Here is a 24,807-nt window from a genome sequence, read left to right as displayed (position 1 = left end):
GCACTACAGACAGAGGGAACAGTAAGGGCAAACATTCTGGGACAGGGAACAAGCTTGGTATGTTCAAGGAAGAGCCAGAAGCCCAATATTGCTAGAGCAAACTTGCTGGAGCAAGTGATACAAGGTGAAGATGGAGACCCAATTTTTTGAGAGCATGATTACATTATGAGTATAAGGGAAAGTCATTTGAGGGTTAAAGCCAAGAAACAATGTCATCCAATTTGTGTTTTTAAAAACATCACTCATGCTGCTGTATGGAGCATAGATTATAGGAGTCAAGAGGGGATGCTTGGGTACTGGCTAATAACCCATTATAGTAGCTGAAATCAATGACGCCGTGGAATAGGGTGGTAACAATAGAGATGAATAAAAGTGAAGAAATGTGAGATATATTTTTGAGGTACAACTGGGAAGGCTTACTGTTTTATTGGTTATGGGGAGTAAAGGAAGAGGAGAGATCCAAGTTATCCCTAAGTGGGTGAATGACAATGCAATTTAGAGAAATGGGGAAGCCATATATATAATAAAGCAGAACATTCAGTATAATGCCAGTGTTTAAGAACTACAAGAAACCTTAGCAACGATCTAAGTAATCTGTTTATTCAGGTAATGAATAAATTATCTAAGTAATCAAATATTTATTGAAAATATTTTGGCATTGTCACACAGCTAATAGAAGAGCTTATATCAGAGCTTGCATTTTGGAGTCCAAGGTCCAGTTTTTCTTTCTATGACATTCAGTAGTTTTCAAATTATGGTCTGCAGAGACAAAGGATATCTGTAGATTCTCCAGGTATTAAGATGGAGTATGGGGAACTTTGGACTCTAGACCCTGAACACTGTATATATATATAAATCTACAGCATCCCCTGATATCTACTTTACATTGGATTTTCAAATAAGCTTTTTATGTGAAAATCAGGTTCTGATGCTAAGAAGCAATTTTAAAATACAGTATTATACTACTTCAATTAGGAAGTTATGTTATAAACCAGGACCCTCCAAAAGTTTCCCAGGTTTTGCTTAAAAATTTGTGAAAATTTGCATTCTTGGTCATAATTTACCCATTTAATTGGAAAATCCAAGGGGAAAGTTATTAACCCACCTGCTTTATTCATCAATTATCTCTAGAATCTAACACAGTGCTTGACACATAGTGGGATATTGGTTGAATAAAAAAGGAAGTAGAGGCAAGAGGAAGAAAGGGAGGGAGGGAGAGAGGGAGAGAGAGGAATATTTGCTTTCATTTGGTTAGACAAGTCAATTCTCCATGTAGATAGAGCATGATCATGATCACCCTGTCCATCCTACCACATACCCCTGCAGGTACACCAGTAGGAAAAGCAAATATTTAAAATGACTAATAAAGTTAAAAAGGCATTTCCTCTGTTTTTTTTTTTTTTTTTTTTTTTTTTTTTTAGTGACCCAAGAAGAGAGCTTTTGAAACTGTCCATTAAATTTACAGAAAAGAGTTCTGAACTGGGTGTCAGGGTCCACATGGCCAATAATTCCTTAAAAGCAAAACCTGTGTTTTCATTTACATAACCCACATATTGCCAGGCACATGACAGGCATTAACTATTAGTTGCAGGAATGACAAATGACCAGAATTTTGCTGTGGGGTAGTTTAACTGTGGAAGATCAATTAACTTCCATGGGCCTCACTTTCCTAATGCCTTTTAAATAAAGCACTGATGGAGATGGTATCTAAAATCCCTTCCATCTCTAAACTTCAACAACTCCTCAAACGTCATCCTGAGATAAGCTGTAGATGGGTTCACAATGCTATAAATCTCTTTAGATTTTGATGACATTGAGCTTTTAGAAAAACTGGACACTTCACTGTGAACTTCTTTGGAGAACAAGTCCTGACAGAGGGGAGAAATGGAGAGTATTTCAAAACTGATTTATACTGATTCTGAATTGAGAAAGTGAGCCCAACATTCTCATGAAATGTTTTTTTACTTTGGTTTCTATAAGATTATTGAAAACTCTGTGGACATGTTTGGGAAGCATATTGTAAGTAATTTTTCCCTGCTTGTCTTTATAGATTATGTGCCTGTGCAAAGTATCGTAAATAATACGACCGCTACTACTGGGACAGATCAAAGGAAAGCAACTGGTGAGGCCTATATTTTTACATAATAGATTTTCAGCTGTTAGTATCATAGCCACATATTTAATAAGCACCTGTCTGTGTCGTTTTCTGTAATAAATGAACTAAAAGAAAAAATAATGAAAAAAAAATATTCCAGGGTTACCTCTGAGTGTTGGTATTGTGAATAACTTTTTTTTCTACTTTTTAATACTTTTTAAATTTTCTGCAAAAAGAATTATATACTGTAAGCAAAAGAAGTTAAAAAAATTTTTAAGTAAACTGAGCAAACACTCTCTCTGCTTTCAAAGTGGTCTGTATCTGTAAGCAATGCTAACAGGCATTAATGGAGGCAAACCAAGATAGTAGTGTACTCATTTCATTGTGGTTATTATTACTCAAATAAAATTAGTTATGATATATACTGCTACTGGCTTCAAGAATCTGGAACAGAAAGGGTCAAGAATTGACAGTGAACATGAGATAACCCACTGTAAATAATTTTCCCATTTTCTTGTTTTTATTAAACTTGTTTTGTGATGATACAATAACTCATCTCTGTAGGCTGAATACCATGTTAAGAGTAGCAAAGTGTAACTGAGAGTGGCTAAGGTAGCCAAGAGTACCATAAAAGTGACAGCCAATAGAATCATAGGGAGTCAAGTTTAAGGTTTTCTGATTATCTGTGTTTCTTCCATTTCAATCTGAAAGCAAGACCTGCTTGTGATTAATATTAGGCCTTGTACTCTCAACCTACTGTGATCTCAACTTGTAAATATTCCTCAACAGTTTCCACACAGGTAGCAATTACAGACCTGGAGCCTATGTGTCACTGAGGCTGTGTATGAAACAGCATCTAGTGAGAGAAAATGAGTTCCCTACTTTGCAAAAACCGTATATTATGAGAGGAGAATGTTTAACTTGTACTATCATTTTGTTTTAATGGAGTTATGATACATACATAAATACATATAATACACACTCATTGTAGAACTGAGAATTTACGGACATTAATAGTTCTTACTGAAAACCTGCTATGCCCGGGCACCCTGCTAAGCCCTTTACAAGGATAATTTCATTTTAATCTGACAGTAACTCTATGGGTAGTATTATCTCTTTTGCACCGATGAAAAAACAGAAGTCAAAAAGTTTAAAAAACTTTCGGGAGACGCAAATCCTGTCAGTTTGATTGGAGAGCCCTCATCCTTAACCAACATATTCTACTTTCTTCCTCAAGAAAGTATAACAATCATCTCCTATCCTGCAATCCAGAAATAAGCCCTGTTGCCATTTTGGTGCAAATCTTCTAGATATTTTTCTATGCACACTTATAAATGTGTACTTAAAAATAGGATGTTATTTTATATAATATTCTGAAGTCTGTCTTTTCTTCACTCAAAAACTGTTTTCCTATATCAGCAAATACATTTATCAACTTTTTAATGGTTGCATATTACATCTGATGTATACAACATGGTGTACTTAACCACTGGTAGAAGATGGGCTGAGCACAGACTACCACCCTTCCCTGGCACCCACAAATGCATCTTGTGCTCGGGACCAGATGTGTCGACCCAGAGAGAGAAAACACAGCCCCTAGCAGATGGTGATGTGCTGCCACGTTCCTTCCCCTTTTGCCCTGAGCTTGTGTAAACATTCACTGGAGGCAGACACACTGAAGTGTTTACAGCTTCCAGCTCACCGTCCCCACACCCTCACCCCAGTAGTATATATGTTCCTGGCAGGCAGAAAGCAATGGTCCTTTCAATATGGCACAAGAGGGGTGAGCACCCACTGTTGGCCAGTGAATTGGGATCTGCTGGCCATGGGGGCCCAAGACGCACAGTGAAGCTGGCCTTGCCCTGTCTCTTCTCTATGTGAGTAAAATGCTTTTCCATCAATGCAGGTGTCAGTCGTGCCTTTGCTAGAAACCTTGACACTTATATTGGGGTAACTCTTTGATGTTTCCTTCTTTTTGACCAATAGTTGGGCACAAAGAGCTAGGTGCTCTCAGTTTGGCACAGCAAGCAGGGTGCTGAAGTTCAACAGTCCAACATAACCTATGCCATGTTTTTCAATATTTCAGTTTTTTCCACTTTGCAATATTTAAAACAATGCTATGATGGACACCCTTGTAAACTCATCTTTGCATACATGACATTAATTTCTAAAAGCAGAATTGTATTGCATCAAAGTTAATCAGATTTTCAAGGTTTTGATTAATATTGCCAAATTTGTTCCAGAAAAGTTATACCAATTTGTATATCCTTTGGTATATTTTTAGAGTATATGCCACTCAACTGTCTGCCAAATGGTGTGCTAGAAGTCACTTTATCTTTGCCAATATGATAGGTGAGAGATATGGTATATTTATGTTCCAATTTTCATTTCCTTGATTACCAGCAAAAGTAAACCATTTTTCTGGGTTTATTTCTTAACAGCTTTACTAAGACATAATTTGCATGCACTGAAATTCTCTCACTCATTTCAAGTGTACAACTCAGTGCCAGAACTAGGGTGAGGCCAGTGAGGCACCCAACTCAGGTCCAAAATTTAAGGGGCAGCAAAAATAATATCAATGTAATATTTTAAAACTCAATTCAAGAAAATCCATGACAAATACAGGCAGGATCTATCCGAGTCAGGATTAGGGTGGGGTGAGTGAGGTAAGTAGAGCACAAGCAGTATTGTATGGTGTCTTTGGGCGGTCTATCATGGAAGAGGAAAATTGTCTTAATCCAATCAGTGACTGAGCTGAGTTGCAAGCTAGGATTCAGTCTTTTAAAGACCAATCTGTTTCTGTTCACCCTGTCTTCTAGCTGGTAGCCTTCTGGAGGCCCCAGCTGAAATCTCGGGGTGTTTGTCTTTTCTCAATGGTTTCTCAACCCCAGTTGTGGTTCCCCTAGCTCTGTGAGATCACCAATGTCTCTAAAAAGCTTTGCAGCCTCTCAGGCCCCACTTACAAACAGACAAATGTTTCCAGAGGAAAGCCGGTGGCAAATGTCAGACTTACTTCTCTGTACATCCCCTCTCAGCCTCAACTCCTACTCTTTTGGTAGCCTCTGAAGCCCTCCATGGATGTTTTAAAGCTATCCAGTTTTTCTACTTGTTATCAACTGGAAGGTTGGTCTGTAACAAACTAGTCAGCTGTGACTGGAAGCAGACGTCTTTGTTAGTTTATTTCTCCAGGTGAGTTTCAGAATCATTTGGGAAAGTTATCCCTTAAATGTATTCTCTCTCAGAACTCCCAAACCATTTTAATGGCACAGCACACATGGAAAATCTAAATCCTTTTGGGTGCCATAGACAGGGTGGATACAGATGTTCTAGGCTGGAGTCAGCTGGCCAAGAGCTCATGGTAGCTTGAATGGATTTCAGGTGTGTCATGAGCTGTTGGATCCCTCAGCCCCTATGGAGGCCAGATATTCAGATAGGAAATAGCCAGGTATAGCAACCTCAAGATATCGTCAGGTAGACTGATACATAATCAGTATACACTGCCACTCATTACACACAGACATACACCTGCACACACATATGTATGAAAGTTCCACAAAATAATATCTGTCCTTAGTATGTGGGATGCACTTTGACATTATACAATTTAATTTTTTAATGCCACTGACAATCCAGTGAACTGATTTCATGGCCAACTGATGCAGGAATTCACAACCTTGACTCCATGTTGGAATCAGCAAAGGGGCTCTAGAAAAAGTACCGATAGCTGTGTCCCACATCCAGTGATTCTAATTACACTAATGCAGGAATCAGCAAACTATAGCCTGCAGGCCAAATCTAGCCCATCACCTGGTTTTGTACAGCCTGGAAGTTAAGAATGGTTTTTGCATCTTAAAATGCTTTTAAAAAATCAAAAGTTGGATAATATTTTGTGAAATGTGAAAAATTATATGAAATTCACATTTTAGTGCCCATAAATATAGTATTATGGAACACAGCCACACTCGTTCACCTACACTTTGGTTCACATATTATGTATGGCTGCTTTGGGGCTACAGCAGCAGAGCTGAATAGTTGCAATAGAGACTGTGTGGCCTGCAAAGCGTAAAATATTTACTCTCTGTTCATTCACAGAAAAAGTTTTCCAACCCCTGCACTAACAGATCACAACCTATAATTTGAATGTTTCCAAGCTGAGTTCTCATAGGGTTACTTGGAGCTACTCCTGGGTGGCAGCGGATTTGGGGTGTGAGATTCCAGGACTATAACACATGCTTCCTCCAGAGTCCATCCATTTTTGTCTTTTCCACACTCTAATGAACTTTCTCTTAGAAAGCTCATAGAGTGAAATCAAATGGGGAGAGCAGGGTAAGTCTAAGAAAAAAATCATGGGAAATACCAACATTTAAAATGGCAAAAGGCAAATGTTACTTTTCAAGCAAATCAAACTAATACACAATTTTTTTCTGAAGCTGTTCAAGCCCTAGAGAAGGATGACAAAAGAGTCTTTAAAAACATAAAAATGGGTCTCAAAAAACCAAGAAAATAAAATTTACATGTTAATCTCCTTTACAGTGGTGTTTCTACCACTGACAATGCATTAAAACACCAGATACTGCAGCTCATTCTTATATACAGTCAAGAGTGAGAACAAATGACCTAGAGTTTCGACTGTTCCTATTTGTGGTTGCTCAACCAGGGGCAAGAACTATCAATGATCTGAGAAGTTTGAGATAAAGTTTTCAGTTTAAATTAGAATTCTTTTCATCAATTCCACCTTCTTAAGCCCAAATTTAATGTCTGTAGAGATTTCAGCTAGAGAAAGGTCAGTATTTTAATATTAAACTGGGACACCTAAAGTAAGTGAAATTCGTTTTGTTCTGAGGATGGTAGGTAGGAATAACAGGATTGGAAGACAATTGGCTTGAAAAGTGAGGTTCCAGTTAACAAATTGTTACTAGCCAGAAGCATATGTCCTTCCATAATTGGATATGCCACCAAAGGTCACTTTGCAATTCTAGTTAGATGTACAACACTCCCACACTCGGGCTATATACAAGGTGAATTACTATATTTATATCATTTTGGTTAGCCTGATTTGATATAAATGCTCATCATAATTTGGTGAGAATTTAATCTTCTCCTAACCAACCTTATTTGGTGCTCTCAATCTTTTTATTCTTCAGAGATCATGGTAGAGCTTGGCAGCCAGCTCTGAAGTCAAATAGAAGTGAATTCAAAATTAGGTCCTGCCACTTACCAGCTTGGTAACCTTGGGCAAGTTGGTCAATGCTTCCAGTCTTTGGTTTTTCTCCTTTACCAACAGTAATTAATATACAATAATACACTCTTAGAGAATTGTTTTGAAGATGGCAAGCAACGATACCTGAAAAGTAGTAAATATACAATAAATCTTAGCTACAAATATAATTATTTTAGACATGTAAATTTTCATGACTTTAGACTAGTGAAGGAACTTATAAGACATCTGCTCCATTCTAAGATTAGAGGTGAGAAAAACTGAGGCCCAGTAAGTTCAGTGACTTGCTAAGGTTCCCAACTAGCTGGTTGCAAAGTCAGATCTAGAACTCTGATCTCCCTCCTCGCAGTTCAGCTTTATTCTACTTAGTGGACAGACATACCCCTTATTTTTCTGTCTAGGCTGAAAAATGTACAATGATTGGAGATGTAGACTGATTTTTCTCGCTCTCCCTCCTGGCTCAGTAATAGTTTGGGAGCAAGAGGATGACATGGACAGTACTGAGCCAGGTTGTAAAGTACAGAGTCCCCTAAGGCAAGCTGCTGTCCTCTTAGCCCACAGCAGCTTCATGCAGCCTCAAGGAAGGGCTTGTTTCTCTACCAAATTAGGGAAGGCAGATGTGTGTCCAACTGATTGCATGGGAACTGCCAAAGCAATGTCACTCTGTGGATAAGAAGACGCTGAATCATTGCATTTGGCATTGACCTGCTAATTGCACCAGTTATTAGGCCATACTCTTTTTCTGTTGACTGGAAGGTTCAAGCAAAAAGTGGGAGGACTATAAAAAAACACTAAGTCCAAATGTTATCACACAAAGTATTTTATCCTTTAAAAAGTCAAATTATTCTGAATTGTAATTGGCTGCACTGGCTTGCTAAAATCCTTCCAAAAGAGAAAAATGAATGGCAACAAAAAGGATGAGCACCTGACCACATGGTTATAACCTGACCCAACTGAACTTGTCAATACTTGTCAAGAGCAAAACTTATTTCCCTTAAAAAATGCTTCATGATAATACCCTTCTCTAAACATTTTTTGGCACAAGCAGGATCCTCATTTATATCTTTGTTCTACATAGGACAATAAGTTCTGGCAGAAAAGACATAGAAATGGAAGTCAGGAGATGTGAGTTTTTGCCTCAGTTTTACCCCAAATTAGCTAGGCAGAATTTATGCAGATAAACTGATCGGTCAGTTTTCATGGTCATGACAAGTCCAAAAACTATAGCACTTGGAAATTTAGTGTCCCACCTTAAAAAGCATTTTTTAAGGCATTTTGTATGCAGGATGTATCCTTATTAAGGGTTTGCTTTTGCAAGATAAGACTTCTATCATCTGAAAGTCAAGAGAGAACCAAAACTGAATTCAGCAGCTGTACCAGCTGACTTTATCACTCCACAACAGGAGCTCAGCTCCTGGAAGCTTTGACATAGAGCAAAACTGCAGGTTATTTGTCCCACATCTCATTTTACTTTTATTCTTTCTAATAACATTTCATGTTAGAAAAGCAGAAAAGCCAACTCTTTGGAAAAGCTGTGTGGTATAGTGGATTGAACGTGAAACAGAAAGTTAAGAAACTGGAGTTCTACTCCTGGCTCTATCCCTACTATGCTGTGGGCAAAGTTGTCACTCCACCTCTTTGGTACAGTTACAACAGTGGAAGGAACCCTTCCTGCTCCTTCCCCCTGCCCACAGACACACACATAACAGGCTGGTTTTCTTTAGCAACTATGAGCTCAGGACAGTGTAGATAAAAGACAACAGAGGTGAAATGTTTGATATAATTCAAATGTTATGCAAGTGCAAGCGTAACAGTACATTCTGAGTTAAACAGGACCAAATTTAAATTAACCTTTAATCTGCAAATGATGCAAATGGTCTTTAAAGAGTTGATTTAGCTACAGAAAACCAGGGGCTCTGAGCACAAAGAGACACCAACAGCAGAAGAGGGACCCTGCTGGTTTTCCAGTCCCTCATAGGCAAAGTAGGCCTGTTGTTTAGTGGTTACAAATTTGTTTGGATGCTTTCTACACCGTTTATTGAACAGAAGAATCTATTGTAAAAAGCCCTGTTTACAATCCATTTATTCACAGAAATTTTTCAACTTTGCTTAACAGAGTATGTCCACAGTTGTCTACTAGCTGATTAGGGCTTAAAAACCTGGCAGAGCCAGATAGCCCAGTGGCGGTTGCTATCAAGTGGGGCATTTGGCATTTGGACACTCTTGATGTTGATTGGGGGAATGTATTATGGGATTTGGGTTTCCTTGACTTGAATTTTGAAAGTAATGTGAGTACCTGAGCATGTATAATGACATATTTCTTTTGTTACTCCTTTCACATTTTTTTTTTTCCCAACCATATGTTGACTTATTTAATTTTAGGCTATTAATAAAATTCTTTAACTTGTTCCATGTGAATCTATCTGGGAATGATTGGCAAGTTCTTTAAAATTGAATTAATTACTAAAAAAAAAAAGGCTTGTTTTTGTGATCGGAACTATTGCTCTTTCAAGCTGAGACTGTTAACTGTGGACTTTCAATAATAAGATTCCATGCTCTTGTCCTACCACTAAGCTAGCTCAGGTATTAACTCCTGTTTAAATGCTACAAGATTATCCTTTCTTCCAGAAAATGGAAGAAAAACTAACTGTGGCAAGCATTCTTTTATAGGCCAGCTAAAATTATTAGATCATTTGGAGACAATGATGTTTAAAACCATTTTTAATCGAATTGTCCTTAGGAAATGTATTTATTTACATACCATGTTTGTACTTTTATGTGACTGTGATAAGAAATTGTATCAAAGCAACTAAATCTGCAGGATTAAAACCAGTGTTTCTAAGAACATAGGTGGCGAATTTCAGTCTGAAGTCAATTTGGCCAGCAATTAGTTTTTATAAGGGCCTAAATAGCAAATGCCATGCACAGATGGGTTTTGGATAAAGTATGTGCAACTTTTGGAAATTGCGTCAAGGACTTTGTTCCTCTAAGCAATATGCTGTCTTCAGTGTTAGATATTCTCAAGTTCTGAGTACAGTTTAGAACTTTGCCTAGAAGTGACAGTACAGATTTTATTGACACTGTGACCTAACTTAGGATGGATTTTAAGGCTGATGTCAGAGTATAAGTTTTGCCCTGTAAACATGGGTACATTTTTTGATCTCTTTGAGCTTCAGCCTCTACTTCTTCAGAACACAATTTCCACCAAGCTGCCCTTTTCTGTGAAGAATAGCTGTTGGAGAAGAAAGAGGTCTACCTATTTGTTAGAGGGTTAGAATTGTTTTGAGGAAGTTCAAAACTTGTATTAATGAGCATTCTCTGAACACTTTCGCATATTGATACCAAAAAGTGACATACGATTTGCTTACAAAGGTAACTACTTTTTCCAATCATATCTCCCTCCTCTGACCTTCTTTCAAATTACAAGCATCAACGTGTCAGTTTCAAAAGACATTAGAACCTATTGTTGGGTCTTTGCAATACTCCTTTTACCACTTGCTTTCATTTTCTGTCCCTTTAAACTCTCTGGCTACAGGCTGGCTCCAGAAAAGGCAATGTGGAGAAGTAAAAGAGTGCTTGTTTGCAATGGGACTACTTGTCTTGGCCATGCTTGAATATGGGTAGGATCCTCTTAGGAAGAGCTCTGGCATGCTCTTTTCCCCTGTGTCATCTCCGTACTATTCACAGTCATCTCCCCCAAATTAAAATCTGATTAAAGCTCTTCACTGGCTTTGCATCACCTAAGGATAAAATCCAAGTTTCATGACATGGCCCACAACATGTGGCTCTTCACTATCTTCAGCATTTGTCCTTGTTGTTCACCCATTTCTCTACCCTGCTCCTCACATCTGTGCTGCAGCCACATAGATAGTTGCCATTCCTCCAACTAGCAATGATATCTCAAATTCCAGGCCTTTGCTGACACTGCTGACTGTGCCTAAATGCTTGCATGGTCTACCTTGACTTCTTTCAGGAAAGACCTCCACAAGCTCTGTCTACATCCTCCATCAAGTAGAACTGGCCATTGTCTCCTTTGGGTCCCCACTTCCACCATCATGCTAAAATAGTTTTGTTTACTATATTTCAATTAAATAATTGAGTCTCTCTATTAAACTGGAATTTCCTTGAAAGGAAAGACCATAAAATACTTCTCAGTGTATTCCTAGCACACAGTAGGCATGCCAAATGCCAAAAATGTTTTTGTAAATGAGTAAAAACCCAACACTCCCAATAATCATTGAGGCCTAAAGAACACATATCTAGATTCTGAACAATCAATCACAAATTTTTATTAAATGTTTAGTATACCATGCTGAGCATTGGAGAATTTGTGGAATTTTTTAGTCTAAATTTAATTTGGGGAGGCCATGGAAGACCTCCCAAAAGAAGTAGCATTTAATCTGAGACCTGAAAAGCAGATAGATATGCAAAGAAAGGGGAAAAATATTTCAAGTATAGGGAAGAACAGGCACAAAAGGCTTGACGTGGGAAAGAGTATGGTGCATTAGGGAAACCAAGAGACACACAGTGTGGTTAAAGCCCCGAAAGGGAAGAGAAGAGTGGCAAGCAATGAGGGGAGGATGGGGAGGCAGGCGGGGACTGGAGCTTGTGGATGTTAACAAAAGAGTGTGGCGCCAGCCATCCCATAGACTGAGCACACCTCCCTAACTGACCCCTGTAGAATTCTGACTCAGGTACTCCCCAGAGTCCTGCTGGAGCTATTAGGAAACCTGGGGGAAGAAGGTACATTTGTAGTCACAGCCAAAATTCCTAGATGGCCTTAGTTACGCTTTTGACATTTTTACTCATTTAACACATGCACTTTAACTTGGCATGTTATTTTTTCAGTTTTAGATTCCTTTCTTCTGGTTGGAAAAGCATGTGCTCATTATTGACATGTTGAAAATATTTTCCATTGGTCTTCTATCGGTGCACATTTTTCCACATAGTTGCAGTCACTCTATACATGCCACTTTGCCATTTGGCTTATTCAGTTCTTCATTATTTTGCTTTTAGATGCAATCTGGAAACTCACCTACTCCTTTCTCTATAATAAACTGATCACATATTGATAACTATTAATGTTTCCCTGAACCCCTATTATGTGCAAAGCACTGTTCTACTGCTGTGGAGATTCGAGATGAGCCAGCCCTGGGATAGGGCATCCCTGGAAAGACGTTTTACGTTTAGTATTCACAAGGGATTACAAATGTGTGCCTTAAATGTAAATGAATTACGCTGCACTGAAAGGCATGACGGAGAAGTGGAGGATTAAAGGGAAAACTGTAGAAGGAGGGAATTGAGGATGGAAGTGATGAGCAGAGAAAGGAGAGAGTGCCAGCTGCCTTTGTGTTGTACTTCTGTGTGGCTCAGCCTTATGCTCATCTCAAGTGGTTGTTAAATGCGTATAACATGCTTCTGGCCTTTGACACTTCTTGATTATTTTACCTAGCTGTTTTATTTACTTATTTATTGGAATACTATGGATACAAACTTGGAAAATTTCAGAAAGAAAAGATACAGTTTTGCAAAGATTAAATTTCTTGCATATCTATAGTGCTTTGATTTAAATGAGGATTAAGTCTTGAAATGCATAGATTTAAATAAATTCTTCTAGGAGTCCAGATGTAGAGCAAAGATGCATGGAGCCAGGTGACGACAGCGCTGGAAACTGGAGATGTGAGGCTAAGGTGGCATACAAGGCAAACACACAACTAGATGACACTTTCTTATGGCTTTGTTTTACTTCCAAAAAAACATACTGACATCAACTTCTACTACCTCAACTAAATCCTTTAAACCATTAAAATTCTTAATTGTCAATCTGTTTTTAAAAAATTTAAAATAACATATATTGTTTCCCATTGTCTTTATAATTACAATACTTGGATTGTATTTGTGAGGACTCAAACAGCAACATTTAGGCTAACTTGGAGTCCACCTGAATTCTTTATATCTCCCCACCTTCAAATATCTTCATTCTTACTGCAATTTTCTATTCACCAAACCAACATATATTTCAGCCAGTAGCAAGGTTATATAGTTTTCTTAACCAGCACCCATTCCCTTTACATCCAGTTTCATCAGTTCTGCTCCCAAAGCATCCCTTGCTTAAAACGTCAAAATAAAATTAAATTGAAGGACCTTAGACACCATCCAAATTCTTTTTTTTCATATTTTTTATTGTAGAATATAACATGTATACATAGAAGTTATCACTTTCAAGTGCAATTTAACAAGTAGAAAACAAATTTCAAAGAATGTTATGGGTTACAGTTCCACAGTTTCATTTATTTCCTTATTGTGAAATATAACATATATGCAAAAAGGTAATATCTTTCAAAGTATGATTTAACAAGTAGTTATATAGGAAATTTCCAAAAATGTTATGAGTTACAGTACTGTAGTTTCAATTACTGCCTTATTGTAAAATATAACATATATACAAAAAGGTGACAACTTTCAAATTACAATTTAACAAGTAGCTATAGAACAAATTTCAAAGGATGCTATGGGCTACAGCTCCACCATTTCAGTTCTTTCCTTCTAGTTATTCCAATACTCTAGCAACTCAGAAAAAGAAAATTATATAGAGATTTAGCATTCATAATCCTTTATTAAATTCCTTCTTGTCTGTTGCTATCCCTTCCTCTAGTTTAATCACTTTCCTGATCTTCAGGGATGTGTAGGCAGTGACCATCCTAACTTGCGCCTGTTGAACAGGAGTGTCGACTTTATGGGAAAAGGGGACGCATCTGAAGATGTTCTTGAAGAGGCTTTTGCCTCTGGGTTTTGGGACTTAGCTGGCATGGGAGTTCTCTGGAGGATTTAAGTTTCTGATGAATAAACTTAATGAGTGAAACTTTTATAGGGTCTCAGATAGGGATCTGGATATTCTTTAGGGTTTTCAGGACTACTGTTGACTTGGGCTTCTCATACTGTAGTCATTTGGTGTATCTACCTGAAGCTTGCATAGGAGTAACCTCCAGGACAGCCTCTTGACTCCATTTGAATGCTCTTAGCCACTGAAACCTTATTTTGTTGCCTTTCTTTTCCCTCTTTTGGTCAAAAAGGCATTCTCAACCCTGATGCCAGGGTATGCTCATTCCCAGAATCTGTGTCCCACATTGCCAGGGAGACTCATTCACCTGGGGGAGAGAGAGGTGTCTATAGCTACTTGTTCTATAGCTACTTGTTAACATGGGAGACCATGTTGAGGGGAAGGGTGATGGACTGTCTTATTATAAATAACATAGTAGTTTTATTAACTGTGTTTATAGCACTCTCATAGACAGACATATTTTGCTCGGATCATATGCCTTTTTAAAAATATAATGAATAGCCCATATTCCATTATCTAGGAATAAGCTAAAGCTCTTATCTGACACTAAGAAATAATTAATTATTTTTGTTCACTGATTACCCTTTTAAAAAAAATTTAACACACTTTCATTGATTTTTAACAAAAATAGTTCATTCTATTATATTCGTAATATCTGCTGAAACTTAAAATTTGTATCATCAGGGATTCTAATATTATATTAAAATTATTACATCTAATGTCAAGGAATAACTTAGAGACATTTATTAGTTATTTTGCAAGCTATTTAGTTAAGTTATGTGTGTCAGTTTTTTACATGCATGTGAGGAAATTGGGTGGTAGACTGAATCAAGGAACATGGCAGAAATAGGATTTATAAGAGAGGAAAAAATCTTGTCTGCATGGTTTGGGGAAAATTGATTAGCTGGCAGCTGGCAGGAAGAGGCAGTCTGTCCTTGAGTAGCCTGACCAGGGGTGTCAAAGGGGATGTCTTCAGTTGTTTGTGGATTCCCCAGGAAATCTTGATCATTTAACTGGGGAGCAAAGGTGACGGCTGGCTCTGTGCATGTCTATAGGCATCTGGGTGTCCGTCCATCACTACTCCAGCATAGTTGGGCACCATTTCCCTCAACAACAGGCCTCAAAGGAATGATCAGCGATATAGACACTGCGCTGATCTTTCTCTCAGAATGATTTATAGCTCTCAGAAGAGTGAAAACAGCACAAATCTTCAGGATAGGAGACTGATAAACTATGGTGCATTCACACAAAGGATTACTATGTAGCAATTAAGAATCTTGTCATAGAAGAATATTCAGCAACTTGGGAGTCTCTGTGGTGTATTAAATAGAAAATCAGTCTTCAATTTTAAGCACTTTGTACAAATTTATACATATTTAAACACAAGGATCCCATATTTAGGTGTAATAGCTAAAATGTAAAGTGTTGTAGACCAAAATGTTTGAAGTGTTTACCTCTGGGTGGTTTGATCATTGGTGATTTTTATATTATTCTATGTGCTTTCTTGTATTTCCCAAATTTTCTTCACTAAGCCTAGGTTACTTTTATAATTTAAAAAATTGTGTTATTTTAAAAAATAGTTAATGCATTTATGAGATTTTAAAAGGGCATATGAGAACACATTTTCTGTATTTATGTCTGTGTACATACATGTTGATACTAAAGAGTAACCACGTCCTAAGGTTAATTACATCCCTTGGTTATCTGGATCCTTAGCAGCTTATCATCTCGATGGGAGCCAGCATTTCCTACAATTCCATTACTGAAATTCTGCTTTTGAAAACGAGAAAGGAAATATAGATGGTGAACCTTGAAACGGTCTCACCTTCTTTCAAGCTAGGATAAAAGTGAATTTAATGATGTTTTTGTTTGCCTTAATTTTTACTGGGGAAGTAGGATTGCACCTAGAAGATGGAGACAAGGATGCATGGGATAGAGTTTTAGTCCTAAATAATCAGTTTCCACCTTTCTTTAATATGGACAATTTCCCAAAGTCATGTAAAATACTATGCAAATGTAGCTTCCAGGCACCCCTTATGAGGATGATAACAAAAATAGCCAACATGAATGCAGTGCTCACTATCTGCCAAGTTCTATGCTAACTGATACACGTATATACACTCATATGTAAAACTAATTTAATCCTCACAGCTTGGCAGGTATTATCATTTTACAGATGAAGAAACTGTAGCATACTTTCCTCATCCATAAGCCCCAACTAAATAAAAATTATGGATCTGCCACTGGGAGGGACGTGATATAAATTTGTCCTTTGTGATATGCTTTACTATCTGCTCAGTCACCTCATCCCTTTTTTCAACTTGTGTTTTATACAGGGCCTGTTTCCACACCAGCGGCAGTTACAGGAGTCGTTAGTAGAGACCCACATACCCAAGACCAAGGTTTGTATTGCATTTTAAAATAGCTGCTCTGGAGTCACCGTTATGATGCAACTGTATTTAATGGAAGCTGTCACTATGGGGAAACTGACAAACACTGAGAAATGGAAGCTATGTAAACACAGTGCCAACTCTGGAGGAATTCTCACCACAGAGATAATATTGGGGATTAAAAAAATTAAAATCAGTGTAACAAAGCTCACAAACAATGAATATGATCATGAAGAAGCAGACCAGATTACAGGGACCAAATAGTGCGGTGGTGAGGATTTGCCGTCAGAGCCAGCCCCAGCTCTGCACTGCCCTTCTAAGCTGCCCTGCCCTGGGGTATTTTCCCCACAGGGCCTTCGTCCCCTTAGTTTTAAAACGGGGCCAATAGTACTTACCTCACGGTGTTTCTTTAAGGATTAAATAAGAATACGTAGTGAAAGTGCTTAGCTCAGAGCTTGACATATCATAAGTGTTTAAGAAATGGTAACTACAAGACAGCTGGGTGCTGAGATAAGGGTGGGGTCAGGTGGCACTCACTATCTCTTGTTAATTTTCTAGGGACAAGAAAGGGACTTTACAAGAGCTGGTTGAATGTAAAAAGGGAGCAAGTCTTAAAGAGGACACGGCTGGTTTGAAATAAAGCCCGGGAAAAACTTGAAGTGGCTAAGAGTTTATAAATTAATAACAGAGACACTGAGGACATTTGTTGAGATAAATAGAAGAAATGAATTTTAAGGATAGAGACCAAGGGAGTACAATTAGGCTTGGAACTAATTATAAGCCTTCTGGGTCCAGTTTCAAAGTGACTTCAATGTGATGTCAACATGATGGTGTCAAACTGGAAAGCATTCAAGGACAAAGTGTAGACACACACAGTGCTAGATGTTGTAAAACTATAAATAACGGCTAACATGGTGGGGCACTGCACTGTTTCCATGCATTCTCTAATTTTGTCCTCACAACAACCCAAAGAGATAGGCATTATAATCTTCATTTTGCCCAAAAGAGTCCTAAACACAGTGAAATTAAGTAACTTGTTCAAAGCCACCCAACTCATCAGAGCCATACTCATCACTGAAGCTCCCACGGGTTTTATCCCAAAACCCATACTCTAAACACATCTAATGCCACAAAGAAAGGAAAAGACAAGTTCCAGTTACCGTTACACATAACTCCTAAAGAGTGACACAAAATGTAACCAAGTCCTTGACTTTGTGATACAATATAGTGTGATATTTATAGTAATTGGATTCCAAAAAAAATGTGTGGACTCTAGTGGTAAGAGGGCTTCATGATGGCAATGGCATATGGAGATAGCAGAGAAAGAAATGTAAGATGTGGAATGATAAGGGGGAAGTTAACTTTGGCAGAGCGTTAAGGCAATTGTACTGGAAACTTCTGTAGCCCAGGAAACCAGTGGGACTGTTGGCAAAAGCTCAGATGAGTTCAGACACGATAAAGATATAGACTTATTTGGATCAGACAGTGGCTGTGAGATAAATCTGGAAAACTGATGCCGACATGACTCCTTTGGGCTTGGGCTGGAGTCTGTGGGGTATGATGGCTCCAGGTATCTCTTTTCTCTCACCATTTTTACATTTTTCCACCCTGCGTCTCGTGGAAGTAGATACATGATTCTTCCAATACTTTCTCTTTCCCTTTCCCTTACCTAACAAGATGGTTTGTTAATTTCTGATCCATGAACACTTTTTGAGTATTTGAAAGAAGATATTGGAATTATTAAGGGTAAGTCTAATATATCACCTCACAAATTTTACTAGCTAACTCTTGGAATTTGATCAAAACTCCTAAAGCATGGTTAAGAAAAGAAATGCGCTGAACAGTCTAATTCCATAAAGTTTCTCTTTTTTTTTGACATGCCCTTTTTTTCTGACTTTACTTTGAAATTTTGTCCTTTTAGGAAGAAAACCACGGCTTTCCCACCAATTGTCAGAAACAGGTATGTTAATATTTGACATGAAAAGAAAATCATTCATTCCATTTAAAATTTTGTATTGCTAATGTCAGGAAAAAAAAAGCATCAGTTTTAGAAACAGAAGAACATATGTTGTTAGCTTTAGTTGCACAAAATTTTAAAGGCAAACAAAATATGCTTTTTAAAATTAGAGCAAGCATTTCTTATTTTCTTAAACACTTTGGAAAATAGCAATACATAACCCAATAATAATTTTCTTTTAAGCGAGCTTCTTAGCCTTCAAACCAACCACAGGTACTTGGGAAAAGTCTCTTAGGAGCTTACAAAACAATTGAAGAAAACAAGGGGCTTATCATCATCTAATTAACCAGTATCATATCTGAATAAATATGGATCATTCTTGTCTCCATCCTGATTCATTTTTGGCCCTGCACTACCACTTCGGGACTATCTTTGCAACCTGCTCTAATCAGTGACTGTCACTTGCCCCCTTCAGTGCTGCTGTAGAACTGGCTGTAGTTGACTGATGGGCTCATTTACTTGTTCACTTTCCTAATCTACAAGGGAAGAATAGATTGTAGAACTGAATCACTCTCTCATAAATTAAAGCTAAGAGGACAGGAAGGCTGCACAGTACCAGTGAAAAGAAAAGCTACTTTTAATTATTTTTTTATCAGTAATAGGGCTTTTAAATATAAATTAACCAAACAAACATGTCATTTTACCTGTGTGTCTGGACTTCAGTTCTATTTACTTCATTGGAAGCACTGAAGACATGTTATGAAATGCCTGTAACTCAATTGATTTAAGTTTTGTTTCATTCCCAACATGCAAAAGATTTGAAAAACATTTTTAGTGACCATACTATAGAATATGCACTAAGATACAGTGGGAAGAACACAAGCTTGGAATACAGTGAACCAGATGACAGCTATGATGCTACTTTTAACTAGTTTTGTGAGTCTAGCTAAGGAACCTCAGTGGACTTCTTTTCCTCATTTGTGAAACCATATGTTCATTCCAGTTTCCTTCCAAACTTATGATTCTATGATCTGTCCAATACTATTTTATACATTAAGACATTATTTCCTCTCACAGTTTGAAAAATATGGGCCTCAGGTCTGTCACTAACTAGTTGTCTGACCTTGGACAAAAGTCTTTACCACTCAAAGTTCCAGTTTCCTATATGGTTACCCAGTTTTTGAAGTGATGAAGTATACATCAAAGTTTATTAATTTACGTTCATAAAAAGGCAAAGTGACGTTACCCTGATTTTACCTGTTTGCCTGTGTTTTTTTTTTTCAGCTGATGATTGTAATTTCACTCTTCCACAATTTTCTTCTTTTTTTTTCTCCCAAAGAGATAACACTCATTGTTTTGGCAGTGATAGCTGGTATTGTTGGAATTATCGTCGGTATTGTTTTCGCTGTTCGTCAACTGATGATGGTGAGACACCAGTTTTAAATTTTCTCCAAGTATTGGTGCAGATTTATTCCTCTAAGTTCAATTAACCTCAAGGAGAAACAAAACTACATAAAACTCCATCTTTTTCCACTGAGCATAGAGGAATCACTGAGTTACCATAGATTTATTTTGCATTTACCCAATATAAGGGAACCCTAAATATAAAACTATACTCCATTTTCCAAAGAAAGATCATGAAAAGTTTTTGTGTAATTTGACTTAATATATACTGAGATGAAATGGTCAGATTTCTACTTCTAGTATTTACTTTGCTAATTTGTGCATAAAAATATTTAAAACAGCATGATATGTTTGCATATTTGCTTTATTCTATTCTCACATTTCCTGAAACAAACATTTCAGACTTCACCTATGAATTTTCAGTGTCAGTGATATTTTTCATCACTAAAGCTATGTTTAAATCATATCACATAGCTTTGCAAAGCATACAAACCTTACTATAACTTTCTGTTAAATTTTTTAAGGTACACCATTTAGGTATTTATGACACTGTCACAATTCCAGATCATAAGTATCTGGTCAAAAACCTTTGGCACAGATGGGTTTTCATTCATCCTCTATTCTAGATCTCTTTTTAATCTCTACACTATCACTGAATATATTGTTTTTAAAAGACATATTTAGAGATAATGACTGTAATGGTGGTGACGTAACAACAAAATACTCCTCTTGTCTGAAGTATAAATGTTGGGGAAAAATCATCACGTTTGGGCATATATGGCAAACTGAGTTGCCTTCTCTCTTGATCTATGTTCAAAAATTTGAAAAGGCCAAAGAAATACTAATTTGGCAGAATTCAGAGAAAATTTTCATGTATATAAAGAAATATGGTAATGATAAACATGAGAGAGCTTTTACCCTCTTTTTTTTTTTTCATTTTCGCTATTTATCAGAGTAGGAAAATGTATCAGAAGTCAATGTTTAAAGTAACAATTCACCTGTTGAAACACCAAATGCTACTTAGAAATACAAGTTTAAATCAACATTTGTACTATGAAATAGTGATTTCTTCCCACCCTCCAAAACACATATTTTACAATGTGAATTACAATCAAATGGAAAATATTGAGCAAAAAGAAAATTTTAATCTGTCATTTTTCTTCATAGTGCCTTAAGCTTTAAAAAATTATGATATTCATATTTTTTCTTGTTTTTACTCATAGAAAAGGGCATTGGATGTACAACCTTTGCCTCCACATGACACAGATGTTCCTTTAAGTTCCATTGAAACAGGAATTCCAGGTTGGTACTAATATTCTTGTTGCCTTTTGCCATTTTGGAAGAGAAATAAATTAGTGAGTTACCTTTTCCTGAGTTTGGGTTTGGGGAGGCAGGCATGAATACCCAATTAGGATTTATTTATGTTCCATTTCATCAATTCTAACCTTCCGCAGCATGGTAAAATTCTCCCTTAGGTACAAAGTGTCTTAAAAAATAAATAAATAAATAAATAAAACAAATACTGTAAGTAAAAGTGAAAATCAAGTTCTTTTGTACATTCCTTGTTTTTCTACCTGTAATGTCATGCTGTAGGAGATAATAAAGTGAGTGTAGTTTAAGAGTCTTGGATCTGGAGCCAGATTTGGATTTTAATCCAACATTTATTAGCTGTGTAACTTTGAGTAAACTACTAAAACTCTTAAAAATGGAGAAAATGATAATGTCAACTTCAAAGAGCTTAATGAGGATTAAATGAACTACAACAGGCATTTAGCATAGTTCTTGGCAGCACTTAAGTGCCATACTTCTTAACTATCATTGATACTGCAGGCTTCCTTCCTCACTGACCTCTTTTGTGCAGTTGGTCTATCACTTGTCCTCTTGCTTTTATTTCCACTCCCAGGAGCTGAACAGATACCCAGGTGGAAGACTGCAGGGATATTTTGTTTGTCCAAAACACAGTATTTTGTTTTTTCATTTGTGATTTTTTTTGTTCAAAAGAGGAATTGTGACTAACCTGAAGAAATGGAAGATTTTTACATTTTAGAAAATCCAGTTTTAGTATGCTCTTGGGGAAAAAAAAGAAAGCAAAATCTAATAATGTTGGGAGCCTCTGTACAAACATGCAAGCAATTTATAAGAGCTGAGTAGTAGCTGCTGCTTCTAGCATGTGCCCTCCAATTTTGTTTAAATATCTAGCCAGTTTCATTTATCTCATTCGGTGTGGCCCCTGGTATAACCTCAGTAACTTACTGTGTAGTTCCTAGTAAACTTTAACTGAAGCATAAACCCAGGTGATGGCTGTTTGGGGGGATATCCACAAAGAACAAGTCTCAGTGGAATGGTCTTTAATGCTCAAGCAAAGGGCTCTGATTTTGCCTTCTACAAAACTGATTAAAAGTTTTCCCCACAATTATCAAAAATCATGACTAAACTGAGATCCTATAAATTTCCAGATTCCAGTTTTAACCCTGGATGGAGCACATATCTTCAAAGGATTTGCTAGGTTTTTTAGACTTGGGAGGCATAAAAAATAAGAGTTCTACAGATCTGCCCTCAGTTACCCAGTCTACATGCAGGACTCACCTCTTTCCAATATCTTGTGTGTTCTTAAAACATAACAATGATTGTTACACTATTACTTTATCCTAGGGAAGTCATGCCATGTATAGTGAATGGCATAGGCCTAACTCTCAGCTGAAAGGATTAATAAAACCTGATCTGCGGATACATAAAACAGGAAAATTTTTCTAGTCATGTGGCTGATTTACTTCATTTGCTAAAGTTACTTACTACAGACCTTGTAGCTGGAACAAGTGGCTGTGAAGTATTTATTTACTTCATTTATGTTCTGCCCTTTCTCAAAAAAAGTGTTTTGATGCAGTTTTTAAAATGGAGCAATTACCACCAAAAACCTAATTCTTTGTTACCTAAATACCTATTGCTTGTTACTACTCATTTATTCTGGTGACAAATTTAATGTTTAGAATTTCCTCTGCCGTTTTTTTTCCTTGAGCCTCTCTGTGCAGTAATGCACAAAAGTTTGGGACAATTTAATCCACCATAGTGCATCAAAACATCCTTGTAAGTTTAGTTCAGTTAGACGCAACATTCATTGAATGCCTACTGTGAGCTGGGCACCATACTCAGTATTCGATACACTAAGATGAGTCTCTGTCCTTGAGAAGCTGAGAGTCTGGTACAGAACACAGATGGTGGTCCTTGCAGTGAACAAGTTTTTAGGGAACACAGGTGAGGGCACCTAACAGTGATGGGCAGGTAGGAAAGGCTTTGGGAGAAGAATCATTTCCCTACATTTGTGCAAATGAACTTATTAAGTGTGTATTAGTAAGTTAGTGAGACAGGGTTATAAAATCTGACTCTATCTCACAGGAAATGTAAGAAGACACATAAGATTATTAAAGATGCATTTGTCACATTTTTGTAGAATACCATTACTTTAGAAGTAATTTATAGGCCAATGGCAGTAAGAGATTATATTGATTGTGCCATATAAACAAGAACTAATGATGTTAAAAAATAATTAGCATATGAATTCCTTTAACTTCCCTGAACTTGCACATGACTTATGCTTGAGAATAAGAAAACCTGAGTCAGTTGCCCAGTGTGGCGGCCACATCCAACTCCAAGGCCATCCCATTTCTCATAGGACACTGTTAGGGGTGCACATGGCTCTGTGATACCTGTCCTCGTTGGGAGTAACATAAAATCCAGCCTTACAACCAAGAAGGGTGGAGAGTGGAGTTTGATGAGAGAGAACAGCCCATTGCTTTTCTTTCACACAATATAATCAGAAAGGAATTTAGCAGTTACTGTTTCTGTGCAGGTTTCTCCTTGCTTATGTCAAGAAAAAAAGTTATTCCTAAAGAGTTATCACAGACTAGAGAGTTTGCCTTAAATTCAAACCCGCATATTTAATTCCACTCGTTTACTGTTTACTTCCTTCCCACTGCATTTGGCTTCTATGCAAGCTCTTGGTCAGGCTCTTACCTCAGGAGAAACTAGGAACAGAGCAAGTATGCTTCCTTCTTACCTAAGGTTTTTAGAATAGATTTTCTGAAAAATTATGCACCTTTCTTTACACAAAACTCTAATTGAACCAATCGGAAAGGAGATTCCTTTCATTTCCTAATAATCATATTCAAGGACATCTCTGTAAGAATGCAGAATCCTGAAATTTATTTTATACATTAATTTGCAATTACATTTAAATTTATCTGTCTTATGTCTTATTCTCTACAATCCTTCTACAGAAAACTAATCAATAATAATCTGCTCAATAAGCCAAATTTGGGAAGAACTTGGTGAAGACAAGAAGACTTCGCAGTCAAGTGAAAAATGAATGTGTAAATTGGACACTCCACTAAGTTGTACCCCTACCTGAGCTGCACAATTTCAGGATACAAATTTCACAAGAATGGGCTCCAGTGATTCAATGATGGGAAAATGTGTCTGCTCATTAATGTTTCAAAATGAAGAACAAATATTTGCTTGTATGCTTGCTTTTGTGTGTTAGCACAGATTTTATAATTCATTGATAGGGAAAAACCTGATCCAAACTTCAGCTGGTCCTCTCCCTACTTCTTTAAGACTGATTTATTCCATTCTATTGTATTTTAGTGATTATGCTTTGACAAATAAAGGTCTTATAACACCTACATGAAATCTAAGATCTCTCTTAATTCTAAACTTTGGAGTCACTTTTCATTTTTTAAAGGAACTATGAAGTCTGATTATTTCCTTCATTGCTGAAGAGGCAAGATATGGTGTTACACTAATGAAGATATTGTACTCACATTAATAAAACTTGGTCTTGGAGATGTCCTATATATATTGTGGCACCCACATGCACCACATGATGCAGAAATATCACTACATACC

The 24,807-nt window shown here is 37.1% G+C and overlaps 1 protein-coding gene across 3 annotated transcripts in view; it reads left to right on the top strand.

Moving 5' to 3' along the window:
* Positions 1 to 24,586, top strand: part of GYPA (glycophorin A (MNS blood group)) — a 53,489-nt gene extending 28,903 nt beyond the window's left edge. Inside the window, exons 4-9 of one of the 3 annotated variants that reach the window (XM_037830729.1) lie at positions 2,051 to 2,122; positions 16,491 to 16,556; positions 18,466 to 18,504; positions 19,786 to 19,926; positions 21,129 to 21,207; positions 24,180 to 24,586. In XM_037830729.1, coding sequence (XP_037686657.1) covers positions 2,051 to 2,122; positions 16,491 to 16,556; positions 18,466 to 18,504; positions 19,786 to 19,926; positions 21,129 to 21,166 — 356 coding nt within the window. In that variant the 3' untranslated portion in view covers positions 21,167 to 21,207; positions 24,180 to 24,586. The remainder of the gene's footprint in view (positions 1 to 2,050; positions 2,123 to 16,490; positions 16,557 to 18,465; positions 18,505 to 19,785; positions 19,927 to 21,128; positions 21,208 to 24,179) is intronic. The other 2 variants (XM_037830731.1, XM_037830732.1) reach the window with 2 other exon arrangements.
* The last annotated feature ends 221 nt before the right edge of the window (positions 24,587 to 24,807 follow it).

Source organism: Choloepus didactylus, chromosome 3 (genome assembly GCF_015220235.1).
Source record: "Choloepus didactylus isolate mChoDid1 chromosome 3, mChoDid1.pri, whole genome shotgun sequence".
Classification (NCBI taxonomy): Eukaryota; Metazoa; Chordata; class Mammalia; order Pilosa; family Megalonychidae; genus Choloepus; species Choloepus didactylus.
This window is presented reverse-complemented; position numbering and strand designations above follow the sequence as displayed.